This window comes from Rhinolophus hipposideros (assembly GCF_964194185.1).
Source record: "Rhinolophus hipposideros genome assembly, chromosome: 1".
Taxonomy (NCBI): Eukaryota; Metazoa; Chordata; class Mammalia; order Chiroptera; family Rhinolophidae; genus Rhinolophus; species Rhinolophus hipposideros.
In genome coordinates, this window is record NC_138047.1 from 65289532 (window position 1) to 65310696 (window position 21165).

Genomic DNA, 21165 nt, shown 5'->3' on the forward strand with positions numbered 1-21165 from the left:
GTTACTTCCCATCTTTCTGTGCTGCCATCTTTAGTTTGTTGACTTTCTTCGTTGGGCTTGTCCCCTCATGGTCACCAGGTAACCGCCAAAACTGTTGGCATCACATCCTCACACAGCTGTACTAAAAGGTAGACGGGAAGGGGTTTCTTTTCTTGTGTCATCCTTCAAAGTGGGAGGGATCTTTCCCAGGGAGCTCCCGGCGTACATCCTCTTCTGTCTCACTGGCCAGGTCTGGGTTACATGCCTACACTAGAGCGGTCACTAGTGTGCAGATTTGTTCAGGGAAATGAAAATTAAAATGAGATACCATTTTTTCATCCATTTGATTGGCAAAAAAATTTCAGAGAGTAATAGCCACTGCTCATTAGTGTTGGAAAAGGGGCATGTCATATGCTGATCGTGGAAGCGTGAGCTGCTGTAATCTTTTTGTAAATCAACTAGCTATATTTAGTAAAATTTAAAATGGTTATTTTGAATCAGCAGTTCTATTCTTAGGAAGTTTCCTTATACAAATAAAATGTTAATATATAGCATAAGGAAATATTTCTAAGGATGCTTATTGCAGCACTGTTTTTAATAGCAAAATGACGGAAACAGCTTACTCATTCTCTAGGAAATAGGTTGAAAAAATATATTATAACTGATAGTCATAAGATAAGGCTTTAAGTACCATCTTTATACTGTTGATTCAATAAATTATTTCCAGCCTCAACCACCAAATTCCAGACTTGATGTCTACTTAAATGTATAACTAGTATCTTAAATTTAACATATCCCAAGGTAAACTGATTTTCTTTGTCCCTTAAACCTACTCCCTACTGTATTTCTCTATTTTTGTAAATGGCAGTTCCAGTCTTCAGGTCAAGAAACTTGAGGTCACCCTCTTACCCCCAACCCCTTCACTAACCTGTGTATTTCCTACTGCCCCTCCCCTAACATCTCATTTCCCTTCTCTGTTTTGCTTTTCTTCATAGTTTAGCCCTACTTGATATATTCTGTCTCTCTCTTATATTTGTTTAGCTCCATGAGGATCAGGGCTTTGTTTTGTATCCCCAACACCTAGAATAATTTCTGGCACATATAAATGTAGCGTTCAATAATTATCTTTTGAATAAATGAATGATTACATTGTGGAAAGAAGCCAAAAAGTTAACTTAATAAGATGTATAGAGACACTTATTTGTACAAATAAAATCAAGTCAAATTCTAACACAGAAAAAAACAAGTAACATATGATCTCACTTATATGTGGAATCTAAAAACAAAATAAAACAGAACACCCCAAATCGAGCTCATAGATACAGAGAACAGATGGGTAGTTGCCAAAGGCGGGGGTGGGGGGTTGGGTGAAACGGGTGAAGGGAGTTAAAAGGTACAAACTTCCAGTTATATAATAAGTCATGGCGATGTAATGTACAGCATAGTGACTATAGTTAATACCCTATTATATATTTGAAAGTCGCTAAGAGAGTAGATCTTAAAAGTTCCCACCACAAGAAAAAAAGTTTTTGTAACTATGGTGAGGGACGTTAACTAGATTTATTGTGCTGCTCACCTCTCAGTACAGTTGACTCTTGAACAATGTGCACATTAGGGGCATTGACCCCTGTGCAGTTGAAAATCTGTATAACTTTGGATTCCCTCAAAACTTACACTGATAACACAAGCTGTAGATTAACACATATTCTGTATAAGTATTATATATATGTGTATAACACATATTATGTGTATATGTATCTTACAATAAAGTAAGCTAGAAGAAAATTAAAATCATAAGGGAGAGAAAATACATTTACAGTATTTATTGAAAAAAAAAATCCACATATGTGTGGGCCTGCACAGTTCAAAATAGTGTTGTTCAAGGGTCAACTGTATACAGGTATATAAATATCAAATCACTATGTTGTGTATTCCTGAAATTAATATAATGTTGTATGTCAATTATACCTCCCTGAAAAAAAGTTAATTGCAGCTCCCTGAAAAAAAAATCATGCCAAAACTTTATTTAAAACAATTATTTGATCTTGTTTTCTTTCCTTTGGCTGTTATGTAGAATTCATTTCTAGACAGGCTCACACGGCTTCAGCTGTCTGGCATTTGTTTGGTGGCCTGCAATGGGCTGCATGTCTACAGATGTGAAGCTGCTGAGATGAAGGTCATTCCTAGAAGTACTGCCTACACTCCTGCAGCAGATGTGCCAGATTTACTTTGGGGGAAGTGTTTATGAAATCAGTTAGAAATATATTGTTGGTATTAGGGACCCAAATATATTAAATATTGACATCCTACAGTGTGTTAGCCCCTTTACCCAAATATGTAGGGAGTTTCATTTGTAATCCTACAACTGTAAGTATTCCAGAATGAGAAGCCGTATGATTTCATCTGTAGTAGGTAATTGCACTTGTGTAGCTACAACAGCCTGCTGACTCGTTCGTGCCCATCTTCCACCTTAGAGATCTTTGTTTAATAATTGGGATATAATTCACATACCATACAGTTTATCCAGTTAAGGTGTACAATTCAGTGGTTTTGAGCATATTCACAGTTATGCAACATCAGCACAATCGAATTGGAACATTTTCATCACCCCCAAAAGAAACCGCATGCCCATTAGTCACTCAACTCTTCCCCCCATTCTTCAACCCCTAGCCCTAGGCAACCACTAATCTACTTTCAGTCTCTATACTATAGATTGCCTATTCTGGACATTTCATGTAAATGGAATCATACAATGTGAGGTCTTCTGTGACTGGCTTCTTTTTACTTAGCATAATGTTTTCAAGTTTTATCTATGTTGTATCAGTATTTCCTTTTTATTGTGAAATAATATTACATTGTGTGTGTATATATATGTATATGTGTACATATATATCACATTTTGTTTTAATTGATGAACATTTTGGTTCCCATCTTTAGGTTATTATGAATAATGATACTATGGACATTTGTGCACAAGTTTTTGTGTGCATATATATTTTTAGTTTTCTTAGGTATATACCCAGAAGTGGAATTGTTGGGTCAAAGAATAAACTCTACATTTTGAGGAACCGCCAACTATTTTCCGAAGTGGTTGTACCATTTACATTCTCACTAGCAGAGCATGAGAGCCTGAGATATTTTAAAAAATATGAAGATCTGTTAGAGTACCTACCTCATAGGGTTGTTGTGGGGACTAAATGAGATAAAACATGTAAAGCAGTTAAAACATAGGAAGCAGTCAGTAAGTGTTGACTATTTGATTATGGATATACTGGGTGTTCCATGTATACAACAAGTTCAGAATCAATGCATTGTTTTTTTGTGGTAAAATACACACAACATAAAATTTACCATTTTTGCCATTTTTAAGTGTACAGTTCAGTAGTATTAAGTACTACATATTCATAATATTGTGCTGCCATCACCACCATTTATTTCCAAAATTCTTTTCATCTTGCAAAACTGAAACAATAGCTCCCCATTTCCCTCTTCCCACCATCCTCTGGCAATCAGTAATCTGCTTTCTGTCTCTGTGATTTTGACTTCTTCATTTTAGGGGAATCATACAGTATTTGTCTTTTTGTGATTGTCTTATTTCACTTGTGCCTCTTTGTTGATGAGGATTGTTGGTTTTCTCTTATTGTAATGTTTTTGGATTTTTTTATGCGGGTAAGGTCTGCCTCAAAAAATGAGTTGAGAAGTGTTCCCTCTTCTGTTTTCTGGAAGAGTTTGTCTATATTACATACAGGTTTATTATAGGTTATTATCTCTAACTTAAATGATTGATAGAATCACCAGTGAAGCCATCTGCACAGAGTTTTCTTTGTGGGGATATTTTTAGTTACAGATTCAATTTTTTAAAAAAGACATAGGACTAGTCAGAGTATCCATTTTATCTTAGGTGAGTTTTCATAGCTTGTGTTGCTCAAGGAATTTGTCCACTTCACCAAAATTGTCAAATTTATTGGTATAAAATTGTTCATAATATTCTCTTATCTTTTGCATGTCTGTAAGATCTTTTTCTGATATCGGTGATTTGTTCTTTCTCTCTGTTTCTTTTTTTTTTTTTATTAGTTTCAGGTGTACAAAACAATATAATAGATAGACATTTCACCGCTCACAAAGTGATAACCTCCCCTCCCCAATGTATTGCGCTTCTGGCATCGTACATGTCTATTATAATTCTACGGACTCTATTCCCTATGCTGTACTCCATATCCCGTGACTGTATATATATTACTTTATAGATGACATACAGTGCTATCCCCCTCTCTTTGTTTCTTGATTAGACTGGCTAGAGGTTAATCAGTTTTACTAATATTTCCAAAGAAAAAGTTTCTGGCTTCACTGGTTTTTCTTATTCTTTTTTTGGTTTTCTTTTCTGTTTCATTGATTTGTGCTCTTATGTTTATTATTTCCTTCTGTTTACTTTGTGCTTAATTTACTATATTTTTTCCAGTTTCTTGATGTGAAATTTTAAATCACTGATTTGCCACTTTTCTTCTAAGAAACATTTCATGCTTAAAATTTCCTCTTAAGCATTAACTGTGTTGCATAAATTTTAATTGTATGTATTTTTATTTGTATTCAGTTCAAAGTACTTTCTCATGATTTTTTGTTTGACTCGAGTTACATAGGAGTGTATAGTTTAATGTCCAAATTTTTTGGGATTTTTACTGATATTTTTTCAGTTAATGATTTCTAGTTTAATACTCTGGGTCAGAGTACATATTTTGTATGGTTTCAGACCTCTTAAATTTATTCAGATTTCTTTTATGGCCTAGAATATGGTCTATCTTAGTGATTGCTCTGTGTGCAATCGAAAAGAATGTATTTTGCTGATGATGGGTGGAGTGTTTTATAAATGTCAATTAGGTTAAATTGGTTGACAATGTTCAGATATTCTATATATTTTATATCAGTATATATATATATGCATATATATGTATATCTTACTGATTTTGTGTTTACTTGTTCTATCAATTACTGAGAGAATAGTGTTGAAATCTTTCATTTTCATTGTTGGTTTGCTTATTTCTTCTTTTGGTCCTATAAATTTTGCTACATGTATTTTGAACTATTTTAGGTGTATACACATTTAAGATTGTTGGGTCTTCTTGATGAATCCGTCCTTTTAACATCATAAGATGTCATTCTTTATCCCTGATAATATTCATTGTTTTGAAATCTACTTTGCCTGATATGAATATAGCAACTTCAGCTTTTTTTGATTGATGTTAGCATGGTATATCTTTTTCCATTCTTATGCTTTTTTTCTTTGTCTTTATAATTAAAGAGTGTTTTATTTTTTTTTATTTTATTTATTTTTTTAAAGACAGCATATAGTTGGGTCTTGCACATTAATCCAGTCTGACTGTCTCTGTCTTCGAGTTTTTATATACACATGTTTTTAAGAGATAATGGACAGAGGACTACAATTCCAAATATAAAGAGAATAGATCTCAATGCAGGGATGTTTTGTTCTCTATGATAAAATTTTATCCATGGTCTCCTGTTGTTAAATCATATTGAATAAATAGGATTTGAGTTGTTGAAAAGAAATGTGAATAGGAGAGGGAAATGGTAATAAATCCTTTAAAAAATTTCCATATTACAAAAGTAATACATGTATATTGTTCACAATTTAAATAACCATAAACAAAAAGAAACAAAAATACTCTTTAATTTTACCAACCTGAGCGAAAAACATTATCACTTTGAAATAATATCCTTCCAGTATTTTTAAACATTAAGGTAATTTTTAAAATGAAGTTGTTTCAATACTTTTTTGTAACCTTTTTTGTTACACTTAATATCATGAATATTTTTCTATGATGATCATGTTTATACTGATCTATGTTAGCTTTTTTAATGACTGCATATTTCAATTTATCTTGCCTAATCCCAGGTTCTGATTTTTTCTGTTAATAATGCAATGTACAGTATTTCTTTAGGATACGCTTGTAGAAATTCAGCTGTCAGATCAGAGACAATGCAAAATTTTAAAGCTTATGGAATATTGTCAAAATTCCATACATTTTGTACAGATGGTTAATGTACTAACATAAAATGTCTGCTTTTTACTTTTGTGGGAGGTATAGAATGGATTTGTATCATAACTTCAATTTTATGGTCCTTCATTTTTTTCCTAAAAGCTAATAAATTTGTTATCTCTATTTTTCATTTAATCAAAGACAATTTTTACATTTACCACAGTTTATATGGTAAGTCAGAAATAGGGACTTTTTACACAACTTCTTTGAAAAGAAATGGAGTGGCAAGTATTTTCTTGTGATTGTACAGTTGAAACACGTCAGCTTCTCAGTGTGTATTTTGTGACTTAGTACTGAGGGCTTTTTATTCTCTTTTGGGTCAGCCCATGGGTTTTGGCTGCCTTCCAACGAGGCCAAAGCTAAAATATTTCAGCTCTAAGGAGGTAGAATAGTGCTAGTGGTTAAATATAGTATGTGGTAAAAATTGGGAGGGGTAGATTTTATTGCGGATGACAATAAATGTTTGTGAATTAATAGAAGATATGTATTGGTCTCTGCTTTCAGTTCCTGTCACAGAGCTCCTATTCGTAATTTCCTAAGTGATAAGAGCACTAGGAGCATCTCTGGTTCTAATATTTGGTTTTTGACCCCATCCCTGACACAGGGGTCCTAAAATACTTGTAAATTCCTAGGTGATAAGAGTCCTGGGAACATCTTTTGTTCTAATGAAGTGACTGGGCTGTGTCCTAGATGGAGCTGGTGACGTCACCAGACTAACCAAGCTATGGTTAGATTAGAATATTCAGCCCCACTCCTCATTTTCCAGAGAGGGGGAGGGACTGTAAATGAAGGTAATAATTGAGCATGTCTACCTGAGGACGCTTCCTGTAGGCACACAAAGGGGGAAACTGGGTTTTCTTAATGTTCTAGTTATGTTAGTGGATCTAGCACAGATTAATTTATTTCCTAAATGGGCCTGTTTTGGTTCTGTCACTTATGATTCATGTATCTTTTGAAAATGTTTTAGTTTCTCCATTCCCCCATAAAGGATGATGATACTTTGAAACATCTATGAACTTCTCCAGTGATTTTGAAATAATCAGTTTATTTTCTTCTCCTTTCATGCGAATTATAGTACTGTAATCTGTGACTTCTTTGGCAGTCATCTGTGACATCTTAAAGCCTGATGTTTGCATTTTGATAGTAAAGACTTAATACCGTGTTTTCCCGAAAATTAGACCTAGCCGGACCATCAGCTCTAATGCGTCTTTTGGAGCAAAAATTAATGTAAGACCCGGTCTTATTTTAATATAATATATGACCGGGTCTTATGTTATTTATTGCTCCAAAAGACGCTTTAGAGCTGATGGCCTGCCTAGGTCTTATTTTAGGGGCAACACGGTATATTCAACAGGTGTTTCCTAGCATTTCTTTAGTGTAGTTTACATTCTAGTTCTGGCTGGTACGTGAGCAGGCACTCTGGTGCTGTCATTATACAGGAAAGGAAAGCTCTGTGACAGATAAATCCTCTCTGGTAACATGTGAGCTGAACTCTGAGGGACTGTTAGTATTTTGTGCCTGAGGATTAAGATTTCAGTCTTCTTGGAGGGGTTTTGAATGATCAGCTGGAGGATTTAGGCCTTTAACTCTGCAAAGTTATAAACACCACTGTATCCCCACTGCGGAGGTCCTTTCTGCTTTTAGGATTCCCTCTACCAGCACCGTCAGGTACTTTTCTAATTTACAATCTTTCTCTAGTAAAAATCCTTTTAAGGTGTCACATTATGCCATTACTGGCAATTCTGAGTTCCTGAAAATAACTCACTGCAGCTGATTTTATTCTGACTAGTGGAGTGCTAATGACTCAAAAACACAGTCCTCTGCGACAGGCCTCTATGTGTTCTCATTCGCTTAGTGTATCTGGCTTATTGCATCCGAAAGCATACATGGTCAATTTAGATATATGGCTTTAAAAAGAAAATATTGTCAGAAACATATTTCATAGGAAGTGTTTTGGATGTGAGCGTGTAATGTGAGCCCACAATTTAAGTCACCTGTCTGAACTGAGAAATACTACTCTGACTCCTATGATAACTGATCTTTCTCTCTGCTTCTTTAGTTGAAAAAATTCGATGTAATGATTGTTTAAACTTGGGCAGTCATACATAGCATTAAGCAAGTAAGTGTTTGGTACGCTCAAGTAACATAAATGAAGCACCAGCTGCTCCGAGATGCTGCCTGCCTTCAGGAACCCAGCCCTTCACTGTACAGGAAGGTTAAACACACTTTTATTTGGAGCATTCATGGAAGAGCTGTACCTTTGTGTGTGTGTGTGTGTGTGTGTGTGTGTATTTCCCAAATAGAACAAGGACAATTTGTGGATTTTCTCAGATTTCTTTTTTTTTAAACACATAGCAGGGAAAAAAATGTTATTTAAAAAACCTGGCTCTGGCTTTCTAGTTCTAGGCAGGATGGAGTAAGCACATTCCTTCCTGTCTCTCCTACTGAATGCAACTATAAAACCTAGGCAAAACGCATGGAACAGATATTTGGGGACTCTGAAAAGCAAATAATGGTAGTTGGTTGGGAAAGAAGACAAAAATTCGAAGCGCTATTGAACTGGCATTGAGGTTACCAGTGTCTCCTGCCATTTATTGAGCCCCAGAGGCAGGTGCAGCTGTGGAAGAACAGTATGTAGGCTGGAGAACTAACAAGGAGCTAACAGGAAATTAAGGTATTGGGGGATCTCAGAGGAGGAGGAGCTTGGAAAGCAACTCCGTGCAGTTCTCTATGAACTGTGGGCCCACCCCTCTATGAGCTGTGTCTGTGTGGATCTGATCCTACTTAGCGTATGAATGACTTTGAGAACTGAACTAACAAATAGACCACCATCCAGGTTCCAAACTGGCCACTATGTGTTACATGCAGGACACACATCCAAGGAGCACTGAAAAGGCTTTGAAAATTAAAACAAAATGTTGACATTCAGTAGAAGATTTCAGTAAGACCCAGAGTCTTATAATATTCAAAATGTACATGGTACAATCCAAAATTACTCAGCATGTGAAAACCTAGGAAAATCTCAACTAGCATGGAAAGAGACAACAGATGCCAATGCTGGAGTGACATACATGTTGGCATTATCTTGACGAAGACTTTAAAGCAGCAGTTATACAAATGTTCCAACAAGCTGCCTCGAAATCTTGTAAAACAAATGGAAAAATGAAATTCTCTGCAAAGAAATAGATACTCTAAAGAAGACCTACTATAATAACCAAAATGAAAAACTCAGTGGATGGGCTCAGTAGCAGCAGAATGAAGATGACAGAGGAAAGAATCTGTGAAGTTGAAGATAAATTGTTAGAAAGTATGCAGTCTAAATAATAGCTAAAAAAGATTGAGAAAACAATTACATAGGATTTCAGGGATCAGTGTGACAGGAAGAAAAGGTCTAACATGCATGTCATTGGAATCCCAGCAGAAGTGGGCAGAGAACGTGGTGCTGAAAATAATAGTTGATGAAAAATTTCCAAATTTGCCAAAAGACAAAAAACCTATAGATTCAAGAAATCCAGTAAACCCAAGCAAGAAAACCTTAAAAAAAATCTACACACAGACAGATCATAATCAAACTTCTGAAAACAAACTTCTAAAGGCAAAATACTTGAAAGCAGCCAGAGAAAAACAACATATTATCTATTGGGGAATGATTATTCAAACGACTGTGGATTTTACCCAAAAAAACTACGGCGTCCACAGTGGCACAGCATTTTTAAAGTGCTAAAAGAAAAGAAGTCAACCCAGAATTCCGTATCCAGCAAAAAAAAGCCTTCATAAATGAAGGTGAAACAAAGGCATTCTCAGATGAAGGAAAAGCCAGAAAATTCACAACTAGCAAATTTATTCTAAACAGCTAAAGGAAGTTCTTTGGACAGAAGGGAAATGATACCAAAAGAAATCTATTGGAACATCAGGAATGAAGGAAGAGCAATATAGACATAATAGATATCTGGGTAAATATAATACATAATTCTCTTCATGAGTTCTTTAAAATATATTTGATGATTGAAAGCAAAAATTACAACATTATGATGGAGTTTTCAAAGCATGTGGATGTAATATGTAGGATTATAACTTAAAGGGGAAGGAGGTAAAGGGACCTATATGGTGGTACGTTTCTACATTCAACTTAAAATGGTAAAATATTGATTCTACATAGACTCGGAAAAGATAAATACTATTTAGATTGTAATCTATAGAGCAATCACTTCAGTAACTATACAAAGAGATATAAACACAATAAATTAAACTGAAATACTAGTAAATGTTTAAATAATACAAAGGAAGGCAGAAATGAGGCAAAAAGGCAATGAAAAGCAGAGGGAGCAAACAGAAAAGAAATAACAAAGCAAGTCAAAAATCTGATACACAAAGGTTAAAACACCCACTTCTGGGTATTTATGCCAGAGAAATTAAAACTTACTCTCACAAAATAACTTATATATGAATGATTATTGCATCTCTATTTATAACTGCCAAAAAGTGGAAACAATGCTTTGTGGTACATCCATAATACAATAAAATACTACTCACTAATAAAAAGGAATAAACTATTGAAGCATGTAACAACGTGGTTGAATCTCAGAGGCATTATACTGAGTGAAAAAATCCAGTCTCAAAAAGTTAGATACGACATGATTTCTGTAACAACATTGAAAATAAAATCTATAGTGAGAGAAAACAGATCAGTGGTTGCCAGGAGTTAGGGATGAGGAAAGAAAGTGACTAAGGGATAGCACAAGGGACTTTTTTAGGGAGATGGAACTGTTCTGTATCTTGATGGTGGCAATGGTTACTTGTGCTTAAATTATAGAATTGTATACAAAAAAAGTAAATTTTACTGTATGATAAATAAAATGTTTTTAAAAAGCTGACTGGTTTGAGTGCCTTGGCTCAAGAACAGGGTTGGATTTCTCTTAGAGAGATTACTCGTTTATGTGTGTGTGTGTGGGTGTCAAAGTGTGAGTTGTTATAGATTTTTGACTCCACCAAGGATAGCCCAGACCCTAAAATGTTTGGATGGATGAAAATAATTAAGAAAGTAGTTGGAATATAGTTTAGGAACAGGACCTTTTAGGTACAGAAGCAGAGAAAATGAGGGAGAGAGCCTAGTCATGTGGGAGGCCAGGGGACCCCAGGAGGAGAGTTGAGAACTAGGAAATTCTCTTTGTTGGGACTGCCAGGCAACTTGGATTATATTCCATTTTGAGTGGTTTGCTGAGATAGCTTATTTTTATCACCCCAAAACTGCACCACTCAGACTGGGTTGATAGTACTTTGGAGAAAAACTGCCAGGGAAGAGCAGATTGTAGCAGCAGGAGGCAAGATGTGGACTAGAGTGAGAATTCTATGGGAAATAGAAATCAGGGTCGGGGTGAATGTGAGGATTTAGAATTCACAGAATGTCAGGGCAGAGCACTGAATTTCCCACAGTATGGCTCTGTTTTTTGTTTTCTATTATTTTCTATTAAGGTATAATTTTAGAGTAGACAATTTGGGGAAACTCAGGAGACATCTAAATGCTGAATGTTTAATCCCTTTTGTCATACCAACTGCTGACATTTAATTTATTATAGTTTTTATTAGTTAAAAATTTAGTGCCAGATATTGATCACTAAATTTGTATATCCTGTATACTTTCCACCCGACTGCTCAAGTTGTTAACTACAAACTGTTGGATGTATTTCTCATCCGAACAGAATAAGGGGGAAGAGTCAATTTTCCATTATCCATATCTATCCACTTCCTGGTTACTTCTGCCCATTTAAAATCTGCCCAGTTCATTTCCACGAAGGAAGATGATACAGCCTAGTGGGTGTAATGGGCTTTGAAGTCAGAAAGACCTGGATCCAGTTCTAGTTCCACCACTCATTAGTTGTGAACCTTGGCCAAATTACATACTTTTTTTGAGCTGGAGCTTATTATAGAGCCCTTGCTTCATTCACAGGGTTGTTATAAGTATACAGGATTAAGTATCAGCATTATCCATCTACTCTCTAGGCTCGTATCACCCTTTGATGTTTAATACCCAGTTTACTGTTAACTTGAAAATACATTAAAAAATGATAATGGGCTCAAAAACCAAGTAGAAATACTCCTAATAACATAAGTCCAATTGGACTGCTGATTTTCTCTAAGCAGCATTCCACATTTGCCAGATAACCTTGGCTCAGACTTGATAACATTGCTAAAGACTTCTTCTTCTTCTTCTTCTTCTTTTTTTTTTTTTTTTGCTAAAGACTTCTAAAGACTTTAAAATATTGCTTTGAGAGGATCAGAGAGAAAATATACTTTTATCCTCAAAAATTGCCAAATATTTCTTCATTGTGTCTAATTATTTACACGTGTGGGTTGAGGTTCTGTTATGATCTGCAAAATAATAGCGTATAGTTCTGACAGAATGAATCAGAAGGGACTGCATGTGAAATTGTGCACCACAGCCTGAATGTGCCCAACTGGGGCAGGGATGTAACCGGTGAGAGGCGTGAAGGAGGCGTTCACGGGCACATTGGCTCCACCTAGGGAGTAGGTTCTAGAAGAGGCATTATAATTTCACTGTAACAGATCCCCAGTCTGAACCAGATGAGTTCTGTTTTCTGGCTAGGAGAAATAAAATAAGTTGAACTTGGTATAACCAGTGGTTTAATTCTCCACAAATCTTTCATGACTGAACAATTCCTCTGCGTTTGGGGCTGCAAATTTTGTTTCAATGGTGGTTGGAGATCTGTTTTGGTGGCTGATACATGATGGAACAGGGATTGGTTTGCCTAAGGCTGGACCAGACTGGGAGTAAATAGTACTTGGAATCTAGACAGGCCCTTTTAAGGCTGCTCCGCTGTGGTAAACAAGATCAAGAAGGATGCAGCTGACAGATTTTGAGGCAAGGAAATAGGTGGCAGACCCAATAGAGAATGTCCAGTCAGACGGTGGAGAGACTTACTAGTATCAGGTTAGGCTGTGTGGTAGCATTCAGGAGGAAAGGCTACTGCTTGGCGTAGGAAGTCAGGTACTGAGGGGCAGTCCTCAATCATGGTGGCGGTATCAGGCCTGGTACCCAGGTCTGGGAGAACATAAAAGCTGCACAAGGCCTGGAATGGTACAAAGTGGGAAATTTGGTCAGAAGAGTAGAGTCTGAATCACCGGAACCACTTCGGTAGCAGTTTCTTACATTCCTCCGAAGTTAAAGACAGAACAGTTCTTAGTGTGTGGTGCAAGGCTGAGATGAGAGGTAGGTTCTAATACCACAGAGCGGTGAAAGAAAATAGGCAGTGGGAACCTGCCTTTCAGGACATTTTTCTGATAGCATATTTTCAGCTGCTTAATTTAAAAAAAAGGTTTTTGGGGGTGGCCAGTTAGCTCAGTTGGTTAGCGTATGGTGCTAATAACACCAAGGTTGCTGGTTCGAGCTCCACATGGGCCACTGTGAGCTGCGCCCTCCTTAAAAAAAAAGTTTTTGTTCTCAAGTAATATGTTTACACAAACTAGGTCTAAGGTCACATAGCAGCTCCCTGCTCGAAGAGGCTGTTACTTTGAATTCCTTTAGCTCTTTCTTTTGGTATTATATTTACCTTGACATTTCTAAATAACAGGCTTATAATACTGTGTTTCATTTTTATTTCAATATTGGATATAACCTAGAGACCTCACACTGGGGAAGATTAGCATTCTCTTATATTCTCTACCTATCCTTTCCTTTTTCTCAGCCCTACACCCTCATCCTTTCCCAAATAGTTGAGTTTTTAAATCAATTGACAATTAACATTTTAACTATATAAATTATATTTATTTCGTTATTATGACTTCATGCACCGTGATTGTTTTTATTACCTGTTAAACAGTTAGTGCTTCCTGGAGTTAATTATTTCATTCCCCTCTTCCCCTTTTGTCATAGTAACCTATATATTGTCTGACAGATTGTAAAACTTAACAATAATATAAAACTCATCAGATTTTATTTCATTTTTCACCTTGGAGACATCCCTCCAACTTTGCTTCATTGACCTGCTACATAACTGTCTTGAAAATATTTTTCACCTCTCCTATGTAAAATTCCCATTTCCTGAATCTTCTTTTGTTTCGGAGGCATGATCTTTTGGTAACTTCTGAGAAAGGCTGTGTGGGAGGTAGAATATATTGAGAGCGTTACATGCCTGAAAATTTTTTTCTCCTCTCACATTTGACTCATAGTTGGCTAAGTAAAGAATTCTCAGTTGGAAGTCATTTTCCTTCAGAATCGTGAAGGCATTGCTCCATTGTCTTCTGGTTTTCAGTATCATTTATGAGAAATCTGATGCCATTCTTATCTCTGTATACAAACTCTTTTTTTCCAGAACATCTAGAATCCTTTTCAGTGTTCTGAAATTTCAAGATGAAGTGCTCTGAAATAGGTCTTTTATCAGTCATTATTCTGAGCCCTTCATAGGCCCTTTCAATGTGAAACTCAGGTCCTTCAGTTATGAGAAATCTTGTTTTTCTTCTTTGAAATTTTCTGTTTTGTGTTTTTTTCTATTCTCTTTGTGGAGTTCGTATTTTGTTGTTGTTGTTGGACTGCTTAGAATAATCCCCTCATTTCTTTTTACCCGTTTTGTTCTTTGCCTTTTTGTTCTGTTTCTTAGAAAATTTCTTCAATTCCAATTTCCCATGCTGCTTTTGAAGGTTTCTCCTTTAAATTTATGCTGCCATATTTTCATTTTCCAGAATAAATGTGTTTATTTTCTGAATGTTTGAATGTTCCTTATCTTCTATTTCTCTAATAGCTTTACTTTTTTTCCCTGCTCCTTTCATGATCTTTTTTCCCAGAGTTCATTTTTTTCCATTTGTCTTTCATGTTAAATATTTCCTCACCTGATGATCCTTGGCCATGCTTTTATACTCAAGAGTGAGACACTAAAATATGAGTGAAGCTGGACATTTAATTGGGGGACCCACAAATGTTAGTATCTATGGCTTTTTGGGGCCAATTTTCTCAGAGAAATTCTCTTATCATCTGGCTGGATAGATATGAGACTGTGTTCTGGAACTGAAGGGAGAAAGGTGTTTTTCTGGATTGGGGAGGGAGCGTTCTGGGAGGGTGTCTCATTGTTCCCAGGCAGAATTTCACTCAATCCCACTGCTTTTAGCAGTATGCCTCATTTTCACTTACATTTGGGCTTCTCTGGTTCAACATGTCCAAACAGTAAACCTTCAGGCTTCTCTGGATGGAAGTACAAGGCACACCAGGGACCATCTGAGGTATGTGTGCTGCTATAAGCGTGTGTGCTGCCCAATATAGCTTGGATCTAAATGGACAACTTTTAGAAACATAACATATCATATCATAACATAACATAACATAACATATCATAACATAACATAACATAACATAGCATTACATTTATAATCTCTATAAATATACAGATTGAGTGGTTCTGTTTGAAAAACAAAACCACCTAGGAAGATAATGCTGTATAAGATAATTCTGCGTAATTCTTATTTCTGGGTTTTACATTTTCCTCCTTTGGTTTGGTCTCTTTCAGAGCAAATTGGAGCTTTGGCAGATCAGCACATCGTCCATGTGGCATGTGGCGAGTCCCACAGTCTGGCCCTCAGTGACCGGGGCCAGCTGTTTTCTTGGGGTGCAGGGAGTGATGGTCAGCTAGGACTCATGACTACCGAGGATTCCGTGGCTGTGCCCAGGTAAGAATGTCACAGAAAGAAGCTGAGTTTGCAAATGTAAATGGTTTTAAATACTATTTTCTGCTGTTGCTTTGTTAGACTCCTTGTTTCCGTTTCTGCTTTTTCATTTAATTGCTATTCCTTTGTGCCACTGCTGTGCTTTATACTGTTGTAGTACTTGTCATGAAAATTGTAATTATTTATAGAAGTGTATGTCTCCAGTTAAAAAATGTGAGTAGTTTGGAAACTGTACTTTATTCTAGTATCCTAATTGCTAGCAGAGTGCTTGGGACTCGATAAATGTTTGAATTAAAAAACAAACAAACAAACATCTTTTCACATACTGTACTTAATAACCTTTAACTTAAAATTGCAGGCCTATGTCAATTACTCAATTAAGCACTAGAATTACAAGGCTAACCTGTTACTCTACTAATAGGCCAAATTATCTTCAGCATTAGGAACAGCTAAAATACCAAATACACATAAGTTGTTTAGCATACAAATACTAATACAGTGGTTTTGGGTCTCTTTAACATTTACTTAGTTTTAAATCTTAGATGATTTAGCTATCTAACAGATGCGTCACTACCAAGAAAACACTAACAATACTGAAGTTATACTTTCAAGTGGACTTTCTGGGGGTGGCATCTCAGTTTGTCGAGGGTTCTTAATGATCAAAGACGCCACGAGTTTATGTCCTCCAATTAATTCCTGTTCCTTTATACTACAAATGTACAACATTCCCCGATTGTAGTAGTTGTCATATTCTTTGTCATTATTTATTTAATGATTATTTAATGAGTACAAAACTGGGAGCTCTTGCTGGCAGGAGACCTGAGCTGTTCACTTCAGCATTAGCATTACCAGAGATGCCCAGCACACGCGTTGCTCAGTACAAGGCAGTTTAATAAATGGCCTCTCCTCCCCTGCCCAATTATTGTCCCCTTTAAAGGACAATATATTCTTCTTCCTCTTCCTTTTTGCCCTTCTTAGATTTTTGTCTCTTTAATCAAAAGCTATTTTAAGGAAAAGAGGAACATGGAGGTAAGAGTGATTTGATTTCACTTCCTGATTTAGAACAGGTACTGTCTTGGATTCATTTCTTCCAAAAATTATTTTAATTTTGGGGGAAGAGGGAGAGTGGCAATAAGAAGAAAGGGATGCTCTACTTTAATGAAATTGTGGAAAAGATTTATAACATGGATGACAAAAGTATTTCATTTGTTGATGCCAAAGACTCAAAAGATTTTTAGTGACATTTCATTTCTACAAATCATGTAATCTGTGTCATAGGAACAATTTAAAGTTTTCATTAGTCCTGTCTAAATTATGGATAACTTCTGAGACTTTGGTTTGTGTATAATTTTATATTATAACTTCATTGAAATAAATTTATTAATTTATATCTTAATATTGTGGAAAGTAACATAGCTTTGAAGTCGAACAGCCTCAGATTCTATTACTGGTTGTGTTAATTATTAGGTGAGTGACCTTGGGCATATTGACTTACGTAAGCCTTGGTTTCTGGACAGATGTACTGAGTGCCTTTACGAAGTTATTGGGAGGATAGATGAGATGACTAGATAAAACACAGTGTATGCTTGCATTATATATATCCTCTCCACCTCAGGGGTATGATTTTCCTGTTATTTATTTTTGTCCCTTTGACCTGCTTCCTTTCTGTAACTGTGATTGTGAAGGTTGTAACAAGGGTAATGGTGACCCATAATGGGACATGTATGAGGAATTTGAGGGGAGCAGCCCAAGAAAAAGGGCTATTGCTGCGTTCTGAAACATTGATCCCCTAGGCAGTAATGCATTTTTCAGTTTTAAAAAATAGTGGGGTTCTACCAACTGTTGATACATGCAACAACTTGAATGAATGTCCAGGGAATTATTCTGAGTGGAAAAATGCCAATCCCGAAAGGTTATCTAGTGTATGATTCCATTAATGTAACATTCTTGAAATTTTAGAGATGGAGGGTAGATTACTGATTGCCAGCACCTAGGAATGGTGGAGGGAAGGAGAGGTTATAAAAGTACAACACGAGGACTTCTTGTGGTGTTAGCGCTGTTCAGTACCTGGACTATGGTGGTGGATACATGACCCTACACAGGAGATAAGATTAATACACACTCCAAATGAGTACAAATAAACCTGGGGAAATGTGAATGAGATTGGTAGATTGCATTAATATCAGTATTCTAGTTATGATACTAGAGTTTTGCACAAGGTCACCATTGGAGGAAACTGGACAAGTGTATAAGGGATCGCTCTGTGTTATTTCTTACAACTGCGCGTGAATCTGTCATCTCAGCGAAAACTAGTTGGGTGCTCTTTGGTACGAAATGCATATGTGAACTCTATTTTAACTTTTTTATGTCTGAGAAAACATTAACCCTAGCAACATCTACCACTCTAAATAGTCCCAGCCCCTCCGCCCCGCCTCCATCTCCTAAAATACCCCTCTCCTGAGGGCATGTCTGCCTGACTCCTATGTTGCCAGGGCATACAGTTAATGAAAAGGAATATGGCAACTTGTGGACTATTAAAATAGAGAGCGAGAGATATTTCCATGCTGCCCAACTCTGCCGGGCAGTGCCAAGTACTTTACATGGATATTTTTTCATTTAATTCTCACCACACCCCTGTGAAACAGGTACTGTTCTTATTTTTGTCTTTCACATGAGCAAGCAGAGGAGTGGCATTTGAAAAGTAATCATATGATCGTCTTTACCATCCTACTGGGAAATCAGGGTTTGGGAGGCATTGCCCTTATTTTTTTTAATTGTGGTAAAATACATTTAACATAAAATTTACCATCATAACCATTTTTAAGTGTTACAGTTCAGTAATATTAAGTGTGCTCATGTTGTGTAACCAATCTCCAGAACTTTTTATCTTGAAAAAATTAAAATCTATACCCATTAAACAACTCCACATTTCTCTTCCCCGCAGTGCCTTGCAATCACATTTTACTTTGTTTCTATGAATTTGATTCCATTAGGTACCTCATATAAGTGGAACCATACAGTGTCTTTTTGTGACTGGATTATTTCACTTAGCATAATGTCCTTAAGTTTCACCCATGTTGTAGGATATGTCAGAATTTCCTTTCTTTTTAAGGCTGATTAATATCCCATTGTATGCATATATGATATGTTTTGTTTATCCATTCATCTGTTGATGGACACTAGGGTTGCTTCTACCCTTCGACCATTTGTCAATAATGCTGCTATGAACGAGTGTGCAAGTATCTCTTTGGGACCCTGCTTTCAATTCTTTAGAGCTGGATTATGGCATTGCCCTCATTTGAAAGCAATTTAGACACCAGCCATATTCTTAGGGACCTCTCTTCAGTAGCTTACTCCATTTGACCCTGAATTGGAGACAACTGGTGGGAATTCGCAAAGGGTATGGTGATGGGTTTAAGCACAGAAGGGTGTGTTTGTTTGTTTTTCAACAGTACCCAAGATGCAGGAGGTTAGTGAAAGACCTAATGGAATGATAGCATGTGAAATTGTATAGTTGATTTTTAAAAGACTTTTAGGTAAGATGATGTTATTTATTACAACTATTTTATTTAGTTTGGAATATTTCTGATCATTGTTTGTGAATGCTCTTCTTAAGAATAAAGACTTTTCTGTTTTAGGTTAATACAAAAGCTGAACCAGCAGACAATATTACAAGTTTCCTGTGGCAACTGGCATTGCTTGGCTCTTGCAGCTGGTAATGTAACATTGAAATATATGCTAATCTTATGTTAATGTTGCAACCAATTCTCTTTGCATTTTTGACGAATGTTATCTAACTGGAAACCTTTAAAAGGCGAGGGTCTGTGCATTCCTGTTGGACAGTGGCAGCTCTCAGCCTGAGTGTAGCTCACCATTTTCTCAGGGCGGCGAGCTGCTGCTCCAGCTCCCTGGCAGGGGAAGATGAGCTGCGGGTAGGACTGTCTCTATACGTGTCCTTGAGCATACAGAAGATTGGTATTGCTTGGCTACAGCTCACTATCAAGCTCCATTCCACTATCAGGCTCCCAAATAAATGAAAAAGAAGGAGTTAGAGAAACCTAAGACCGCAAATAATACTGACTTCTATGTGAGAATCAATTTGGGGGCAGTCTGCGCTAACATGTCCTGCTCGATGCTCTGTGGTGTAGTCCAGTTTCATCGCTGGACTGCATGAAGTCCTGGGTCTCAGGGTCTCGGGGTGGTCAGAACTAGTTCAGCTCGCTTAGTGGCTCTAAGCCTGGTAATTGGCCTATTCAAAACTGAATTGACTTAAACATGTCATTTCTTTTCATATATGTTAATAGCCTTTGAAGAGTAGTAAGACTCAGCTGTTGTTAGGACAAGTGGGAGTTTTTGGTTATGACACTCTGACAGGAAGTGTCTCTGTTCTCTTGCTCTCGGGTGGGTTTGGTGTATGTGTGCGGACAACTAACAAGTGACCCCACTGGGCAGCTCTGTTGCTCTAAGGAGATTATTTTATGATGGAACTTATATCACTTCTGGTAATACCTGTTGTCCTGTTCTTGTTTCAGATGGACAGTTCTTCACCTGGGGAAAGAACAGCCATGGGCAGCTGGGCCTGGGGAAGGAGTTCCCCTCCCAAGCCAGCCCACAGAGGGTGAGGTCCCTGGAGGGGATCCCTCTGGCTCAGGTGGCTGCAGGAGGGGCCCACAGCTTTGCCTTGTCTCTCTCAGGAGCTGTTTTTGCCTGGGGGATGAATAATGCAGGGCAGCTAGGGCTCAGTGATGAAGAAGGTATGTAAACACGTCATATGCACTCCTTTGGTTCAAAAGCACATTTACTTGTTTAACACGTGTTTCTTGCCTATGTGCTAGGCACTACGTGTTGGGTACTAAGGGTGCAGCATTGAACAAACCAGATGACACTTGGCTTAGTAGAGATGGCATGTAGAGGGGGGAAGCCAGCAACAAAGCAGTGACTACATATAGTATGTCAGAGGGTTTGAGAGCAATGCTTCCAGTTTTACGTAACGTGGTCAGGGAGGGCATCTCAGATAAGAGGATGTTTGAGCAGTGCCCTGTAGGAAGTCAGGTAAGAAACGAGACATTTAGCTATCTAGGCAAAGAATGTTCCAGTCAAAGGGAACAAGCAGAACATCCTATGCAGGAAGATACTTGGTGTGCTCAGGACCGGAGTGAGCGGGAAGAAAGCAGAGCTGGAGGTTAGAGAGGCAATGCGGGCCCAGTTGTGTAGGACAGGGGAAGGATTTTGGCTGCTTCTCTCAGTGATGGGAGGGCATGAGGGTTTTTAGGACACGAGTGATTTAACTTGACGCTGGCTGTTGTGGGTCCCAGGGAAAGCTGGAAGACCAGTTTAGAGGTGGTGGGAGTAAAGTCGAATTTTGCATGTGTTTTGAAGGTGGGACAATTGGTTTTGCTCATTGTTTGATGTGTGGTTTGAAAGAGAGAGAGGAAACGCTGGAAGGATAAAGTTATCATTT

The 21165-nt window shown here is 37.1% G+C and overlaps 1 protein-coding gene across 4 annotated transcripts in view; it reads left to right on the forward strand.

Moving 5' to 3' along the window:
- The window catches only part of HERC3 (HECT and RLD domain containing E3 ubiquitin protein ligase 3), a 98310-nt gene that overhangs the window by 18783 nt on the left and 58362 nt on the right, over positions 1 to 21165 (forward strand). For all 4 annotated transcript variants that reach the window (XM_081037947.1, XM_081037944.1, XM_081037946.1 and 1 more), the window contains 3 exons: positions 15548 to 15707; positions 19343 to 19419; positions 20237 to 20458. In XM_081037947.1, coding sequence (XP_080894073.1) covers positions 15548 to 15707; positions 19343 to 19419; positions 20237 to 20458 — 459 coding nt within the window. The remainder of the gene's footprint in view (positions 1 to 15547; positions 15708 to 19342; positions 19420 to 20236; positions 20459 to 21165) is intronic.